This window comes from Pangasianodon hypophthalmus, chromosome 12 (genome assembly GCF_027358585.1).
Source record: "Pangasianodon hypophthalmus isolate fPanHyp1 chromosome 12, fPanHyp1.pri, whole genome shotgun sequence".
NCBI classification, from domain to species: domain Eukaryota; kingdom Metazoa; phylum Chordata; class Actinopteri; order Siluriformes; family Pangasiidae; genus Pangasianodon; species Pangasianodon hypophthalmus.
This window is the reverse complement of record NC_069721.1, coordinates 25,636,333-25,644,573: the sequence shown is the minus strand read 5'-3', so window position 1 is coordinate 25,644,573 and position 8,241 is coordinate 25,636,333. Positions and strand designations below refer to the sequence as shown.

At 40.3% G+C, this 8,241-nt stretch overlaps 1 protein-coding gene across 1 annotated transcript in view; it reads left to right on the top strand.

The window, feature by feature from the left end:
• The first annotated feature begins 475 nt into the window (after window positions 1-475).
• Window positions 476-8,241, top strand: part of LOC113524881 (annexin A4) — a 17,157-nt gene continuing 9,391 nt past the window's right edge. The window contains exons 1-6 of the mRNA XM_026911247.3: window positions 476-631; window positions 5,093-5,335; window positions 5,432-5,463; window positions 5,570-5,752; window positions 6,617-6,704; window positions 7,395-7,489. Coding sequence (XP_026767048.2) covers window positions 5,104-5,335; window positions 5,432-5,463; window positions 5,570-5,752; window positions 6,617-6,704; window positions 7,395-7,489 — 630 coding nt within the window. The 5' untranslated portion in view covers window positions 476-631; window positions 5,093-5,103. The remainder of the gene's footprint in view (window positions 632-5,092; window positions 5,336-5,431; window positions 5,464-5,569; window positions 5,753-6,616; window positions 6,705-7,394; window positions 7,490-8,241) is intronic.

The window sequence follows — 8,241 nt, the reverse complement described above, 5'->3', positions numbered from 1 at the left end:
ATTTCATCTGGCTGATGCTTTTATCCAACTTGAAAATTACAACTGAGGTTTTTTTTTTTTTAATTCTAAATAGAGACACCAGTTTAAAAAAATTAATACAACTATCACACAATTACACAAAACAAGACACCAGGGAAGGCCACAAAGAAATAAACTATTATACAATCAATCAATCAGTCACTCAATCAATTAATTAATCAATTAATCAATCCTGAAGCACATGATATGACAGATCTGAAGAACACACACCCCAGGTTTAGAGCACACACACACTCCCTGGTTTAACAGCTTTCTTGGTGCATGAGTTACTTAATGTTTCAAAAAGACTTAAAATCTCACATCTGTATAAAATACTTTTCCAGTAAAATAAATAACAATAATTAAACTGCAGATAAAATATTCAGTACGTCCCAAATAATCCATTTTCTAAATACATGCTTAGAATCATAAATACCGAGGCCGTGGCGTCATCAGCCCACCCAGTGACACACCCAGTGTGCGTGTGTGTGTGTGTGTGTGTGTGTGTGTGTGTGTGTGTGTGTGTGTGAGAGAGAGAGAGAGAGAGAGTGTGTGCGTGCGCAGGCAAATCAGTGGCACACACACTTCCTGCTTCAGCTTCCTCACCCTCGCAGTAAGTCTCTCCATGTCTTATATTTCATGATATTTGTTAGTGATGCTGTTTATCCTGATCGCTGAGTGTTTATCTCGGGTTAGCTCGCGCGCTGTTTTTCCCGAGATAAACACATTATAAAATTCATTATAAAAGTTATGCGTTTGGCTTTAATCCGGGAAGTGAGAGTGTGTGCTGTATTAAACATCTCTAGCCTGCAGGAACAGTGTGTGTGTGTGTGTGTGTGTGTGTATTGTGTGTTTTATTGTGTATTGTTGTTCATGTTTGTGTTTAATTTCCCGGAATTGTCTCGCGGTTATGTAATGCTGTAATGCTGTAATGTTGAGAATCTGTTCTGTTCTGATGGCAGCCATTTTACACAAAATACTCTAAATAATGCTATAGAATCATAACGCACTATCTCATTCCATATCTCGTTTTTCACTTTGTAGTATCTCGCTTTAATATCTCACTGCAGTAACTCGTGATAATGCCGTAGTGACGAGTGAATCTCCAGAGGAATCGGTTCCTTTGAAACGGCTCTTTTTACGGAATCGATTCGTTAGCATGAACGAAAAAAAGATTCATTTTGATCACATTTTCCTGAACATGCTAACAGTGTGGCTGTAATCTGTGTAAGCTAGTGTTAATAATTAAATTAAATTAATTTTTTTTTTTTAATTGTGCATTATGAATCTCTCAGCTAGACGGCTGTTAACACACACACACACACACACACACACACACACACACAGTTATAACAGATATGTAAAAGTGTTAAAATAATGAACTAATGATACTATATGCTCTGCGATTCTCCACACTCACGTACCATTAAACAAATTAAAGGTGCAATAGTCATTTTTTTTACTTTATTACTTGTACAAATTATCTGCAAATTATATAAAACATGATAAAAAGTAATGATTCAAGCCACGACTTCAGGACGAAAGTATCATGCGGCTGAGAAAACCCATCTGGGAATCTGACTTCCGGTGCAGAATGCTTGTTTGTGTTTGGATTTGCTTCCTGTTTGTATTGTTATAGACGCTCTAATCTACGGGCCGCTGTAGATCGCTGTAGGGGGCGGAGCTTTGTGAACACGGGCAGGAATGGGGGCGAAGGTGGGACCAAGAAGTTAAAAAAAAATTATTCAATTATCATTCAAACCCACTTACTTACCTATTAGAGAGTTAATCTTGAAAGAAATTAGATAAAAAAAATTACATATTGCACCTTTAATTGAGTGAATCATAGTTACAATAAATAAATCAAAACTCAGGTAGTTTGAATCAAATGAACTGAATGACTCATAGCTTAGAGAATTGATTTAATCAATAATTCAAACAAATCTAAACTTAGGGAGTTTAAATCAAATTAACATATTAACATATCAGTATAACATATATATATATATATATATTAAAACTCTGCTAGTTTAAATCTAACGAGCTGAAGGAATCATATTCAGGTAGTTTGAATCAAATGAACGGAGCAGCTTAAAACTCGGGGAGTTTAAATCCGATGATTCAAACCTGCAGAGTTTAAACTTTAAAAATGATAACAATAAAAAAAGTTTAAATTGAACAAATGAAGAAATCAGCTGGATTAAATTAAACAAATCTAGTGAATTTACTTGCTTTGTTAAAATAAAGTCATATGTTTTGAATGAAAAGAATCGTTAGTGGGGTAGTGAAGTGAGTCAGTGTTGTGTTGTGTTTCTGATGTATGAAGAAACTTTTCTAACACAATCAGACTAAAACCAGTTGATCAGGTTCGAAGAGAGTGCTCAGCTCTGTTAGACTGATTTCTGCCTGGGAGTCGAACAGGAACTCGAACACATGCAGGTCAAATTGTGCATGAAATAAACCTGGATTGACTTTAGATCAACATTCACACACACTGCAGAGACGGACGGATCAAACCCGCGGTCTTGAAGCTGATCTCTGAACTGATTTTGTGACACTGCTGTGTTGAAACAGCGCTAACCGCCCACGCTGCGTGATTTCTGCAAGTTCCTGCGTCTTTCCCAACGTCTGAAAAGCTTTAGATGGTTTCATACGAACTCAAAGTGAATTTAAATGTGCAGTAAGTGCACTGATCCTGAATCGTGACTCATGTAAAACAGACTCATTCAAATCAGCTGGAGGGAGTTTCAGGGTCATCAAGGGTGGAGCTGAAATACATCACACACCACACCACAGAACGTCACACACCACTCCACACCACTGCAACAACAAACACAGGCTCGCTTAACAAACTGCATATGAATACATTTATGTGTAAATTGGTCATGGGAGCATTTACACAAGAAATGTGGTGTTCGTGAAAATCCAGTTTGTTGGAAAAACTTTCAGATTCTAAATTTCCCTTCTGAATTTGTGTAAATTTACATATAAGGAGACTCACTAATGTGAACCTCGATGTCGATGAGTTACTGTGATGTTCTACACGGATTACACTTTCACGTTTAAATCACATTTATTTCAGTTACACACCAGGTTCTAATGAACGTTTTGTGAAACTCGCTTCATATTAATCCATAAATGAAGACAGATGAGATTAGCTGTTCAATGAGGGCAAAAGTAATGGCGCCTTATAAAAGGAGGAAGGGTTAGAGTGTGTGTTTGTGTGTGTTTGTGTGTGTGTGTGTGTGTGTGTGTGTGTGTGTGTGTGTACGGGAGCCGGTGCGCTGCAGTGGCTGAGCTGCATTACTGGATTACATTACTGACCACGCTGTAGGAGGTGCTCTTTCATCATTTAGTCATTATTTTTTTGTTTTCAGCTCTCTGTGAACTGAAGGTTTGTGTGTGTGGATAATGTAAGGCAGCTGTGCCGTGAACGTGCTTGCTATTTTAAGGCTGATTAATGTTTATCAATGCATGAGTATGAAGAAAATCAGCAAAATGTCCGTATATTTCTAATTCAGTTTGGCCTAAAAACCATTTACACTCGACTTTTATTGAAAGAGTAATAAATGTGGCCCGTTGTGAGAAATTAGAGCGTCTGTCTGAAATGTGATCTGGTTTGATTTACACTTCTGATGAACACTTTTAATTAAAAAAAAAAAAAAAACTCTGAATGATGTTCATCACTGGAATCCATCATCATTAGGAGTAAACTTCAGGAGCATCAGCTTTGTGTTTTTTGTTATAGCTTGATTTGTCCATGTTACAAACACCAATACCTTTATTGTCATAAACACATAAATACGTTGCAGAAGAAATAGTTTGAATTTCTGTATATTTTTGGTTTATGTGTAACTTTAATTGCGCTCATTCCTCTGTATGAGTGTGTGTTATGTGTAACTTTAATTGCGCTCATTCCTCTGTATGAGTGTGTGTTATGTGTAACTTTAATTGCGCTCATTCCTCTGTATGAGTGTGTGTTATGTGTAACTTTAATTGCGCTCATTCCTCTGTATGAGTGTGTGTTATGTATAACTTTATTTGCGCTCATTCCTCTGTATGAGTGTGTGTTATGTGTAACTTTAATTGCGCTCATTCCTCTGTATGAGTGTGTGTTATGTATAACTTTAATTGCGCTCATTCCTCTGTATGAGTGTGTGTTATGTGTAACTTTAATTGCGCTCATTCCTCTGTATGAGTGCGTGTTATGTGCAGTGTGGAGGTAAAGGCGTGTTCCTTGTTCTGTAAACATATAAGGAGCCACGGTGTGTTTACTGAACACTGCACATTATATGGTGTTTACCTGCTCTAACACACACGAGTCAGCTCAATAACAAGCCTTTTGTGTGAGTAGTATTGAGAAATGTCTATACACACAGCGTGATTGTGTGTTAGTGTGTGTTAGAGAGTGTTTCCCAATCCCACGCCTGTAGACACCTGATTCAGCTCATTAACACACCCTGTGTGTAGCAGAAACCGAATCCTGAGGGTAGTAAAATGTGTTTCGGATCATGCGTACTGAGCAGCGTTCAGCCACACAGGGAAGCTGTGCACGGTTCACCTCATCCTAGCTGAGTAATACAAACGAAGCGCATCAAGAACTCCACATATAACTACACCTCCATTGTGCGATTGTAGTCATGACCACACCGTAAATAGCTTTATCCTGCTTTGTATTTATTGCTTTTAATTAATCTGTAAATGCTTGCTTTTGTTTAGCGGTGTAGTAGTGAAGCGTAATTTTCAGACTAGACTAGCTTGTTGTTTATGCACGTTGTCATGGTTACGTAGCGACATAAACTGGATCAGTGTTAGAGTCATTCCCAATATGCGAAAGTAACAGGAAATCAGAAACGGGTATTTTCTATGGCAGTGGTATAAACGTTTTCATCCCACACACTGCATTGTTAGCGTGGACACTTTGAATGTATGTTGCTGAAGTAGGCGGGGTTTCGTAGACTTAAAATAAGCTCTGTAGCATAAAGACTGTTTTGGTGAAACATGCAGGAAGTAATAATTGTGCCAAGCCTAATCAATGTCTCTCTCTCTCTCTCTCTCTCTCTCTCTCTGTCAGAGCTTGACATAATGAGTTACCCTGGATACCCTGGTTACCCACCACAGGGTGGTGGTTACCCTCCCCAACAGCAGGGCGGGTATCCTGGGTACCCCCCTCAGGCTGGGGGTTTCCCAGCAGGGGGTGGATTCCCTCCACAACAGCCGGGTGGGTATCCAGGTTACCCCCCTCAGGGAGGTGGTTACCCCGCGTACCCCGGATACCCTCAGGACCAGTCCGCAGGTTACCCCGCCATGCCCCAAGGTAAATGTCTGGCACTGTTCAGGATGATGTATTGATCGTTGATGCTGATGGTTTTCCTCTTTAGGGATGATAATGTTGATCTTTTTGTCCTTCCAGGTGGATGGGGAGGTCAACCTGGGTTTGGAGCTGTAAGTACCCTACCTTTGATCAATCTTATTTATTTAATGCACATGACAACATGTAGTTGTTTGAAGTACACTGTGAAGGTCTCATACCTGTGTGTTTTGTGTGCAGCCGGGAGGAGGGATGCCACAGGGGTATCCTGGAGGGCCGGCGCCGGGGCAACAACCCATGCCGACTTACCCCGGAGGTGTACCTGCCCCAACCCCCTCATTTCCGAACATGCCTGGCTTTGGAGGACCAGGAGCTCCAGCTGGACCTGCAGGACCAGGGGCACCTGTAGTACCTCCTATTAACGTAAGATCAAAAAAACCCGGGCTTCTGATTGGCCAGAGATGACATGTACTCACAACATCCTGTCCCAAAACACACTCTTTACTCTATGGGTCACATGACCATCACAACACCATTACAAACACTCACCATCATCAGTTCACTCGTTTCTCCATCACGCTGCTCACTCTTTGTCCCGTTCACTTGTCTCTTCATCATCCTGTCGTCTCGCCCCTGCGTCGCCTCGTTCACGCACCACTCCATCATACCATTTGCTTAACCCTCCATCATCCTGTCCCTCCATCATCCAGTTCATCCCTCTGCTAATCCTTTCACTGTTCTCTCCATCCCTCTGTTTGCTTCTCTCCTTGTCATATCGTCTATTCAATCCTCTGTCGTTTATTTTACTTCCGTTATCCAGTCCACTTGACCCTTCGTAATCCCCTTTGCTCATCCCTCCATCATCGCATTCTCTTGTGCGCCGTCATCTTGTTCTTCTGTTTTCCTGTTCACTTGTTCCTCTGTAATCCAGTTTGTCCATCCCTCCATCATTTTACAGCCTCACAGGTTTTGTTACTGAATCGTACTGGACCATATTGTGCCTCATAGACTTCAATCGAAACAGCTATAAATGATATTGAACGTTCGGTTGTGTAAATGTATCTGGTGCATGTTGGATTGTGCTGGAAAGAGAGATACGCATTCTTACGTATTATCGTCTAGCCCTGTTGTAAGACAAACAAAATTGTTGGTCTCATATTGGACATTATATAGAGTCTAGGAGCCATTATGCGTTGTGCTGCACTGATAGAATTAGCAGTGAGCTTTATTGTGTAGTGTATTGTAATATACATGTATGTTGATTTTTGTTTTTCGTTATTTTTGCAGCGTGGCTTTCGTGGCACCATAAAGGACGCCCCTGGTGCTGACCCTCTCCGAGATGTTGAGGTTCTCCGCAAAGCCATGAAGGGCTTCGGTGAGACGCCGTTTAAGTTCTGTTCTGTTTAAGTCACTCTTCATTATTGTCTCGTCCATCAACACTCTGGTGGAAAAAAGATTCTACAGCAGTGGGTTTCCTGTTCAGAGAGGGTTCCACGTAGAACCCATTTCTAATGCTAGAACTCTCAACCAGCCAGAGAACTACATAGGAAATCACTAAAGTTGTCATGTTACTGAGAAACTGCAAAGCATAAACTTCTCTGTCCTGATGATGTCAGAAAACTTAAAGTTACCTCTGACTGTTACAAAGCGCTGACACTGGAGACTCCTTCCATAAATGTTACATAAACATCTCCTTACAGAAAACTTCACCACATCAGCAATTTTTTAAAATCTGTTTATGTGAAGCGTCCTCTGTACACGTCCCTGTGAATGAGCTGTTACTATAGAAACGAGTGCATTGATATAAACCTGTGATTTGCAGCTGCACTACTGTCAGAGCTGCTGTTATAGAAAACTAATCAACACATTTATTTTTTTATTTGCTTGTTTATTTGTGTATGTTTAGAAGAGAATTGTAGCTAAAAGTGTCTTTATTAAATGGAAGTTATCTTATTAGCTAGACTCCCCAGTGCACATAGCATGCATCGAGTTCTGTTTTTTTGTTTGTTTGTTTGTTTGTATGTTTGTGTATTAGGTTGTTGACTTGTTTGTTGTTATTGTGTAGGCACTGATGAGAACGCCATCATCGAGTTACTAGGGAACCGCTCCAGTAGGCAGCGTGTGCCACTGGTTAAGGCTTACAAGACCACTTATGGGAAGGTGAGACGGGAAACTTCTGGAACGTCTGAATGGAAGCTCAGTGAATAGATGTAGACTGTGAATAGATCATGCTGTAGTTGAGCAGTCGCAAGGCACAGCCAGGTTCTTATCACTTCAGAAGTCACTCCAGCATTACCTGTGCACATGTATAGAATTTCAACTGCTAGCTATGGATGAAAGCCAGGACACCCTGATAGAGCAGCAGGTGTTGTTTCATGTGTGTGTTTGTGGTAGAGTTTGACCATTCTGTCAGATTAAACACTACTCACTTCATCTACCGTCAAACTTATTACTGAATAAACGGTACATAAAATGTCTGTTTCAACAAACTCAAATATACCTGAAGCTTGCCGATATGCCTTTTTGATCTCTGCAGAAGCTTCCAAATCATTTTTTTCCCATTTGATACAGTAATTTAACACCTTTTCTCAAAAACCTTGCTGTTATCTTTTACCTGAGTCTTTTTCTGATCCCCAAATCTGATGTTATGTCCTGCGGTAGCTGTTTAACTTCATGACTCCGCCTCCATTTTGGTAGCAGCTGTTTGACCTATGGGCATATGATTAGAAAATTTGGAAGTAAAAAATGGTATAGTGGGTAGCATTGCTTCCTCTCAGCTCCAGGATCCCCGGTTTGATCCTGAGCTCAGGACATAATTGAAAAGCAAGTGTATGGTTTCAGATTTTAACTCGCGAGTGAGTTTTAGATTAAATCGCATACTTTTATGAATGCAAATATTACTGTTCAGTTTG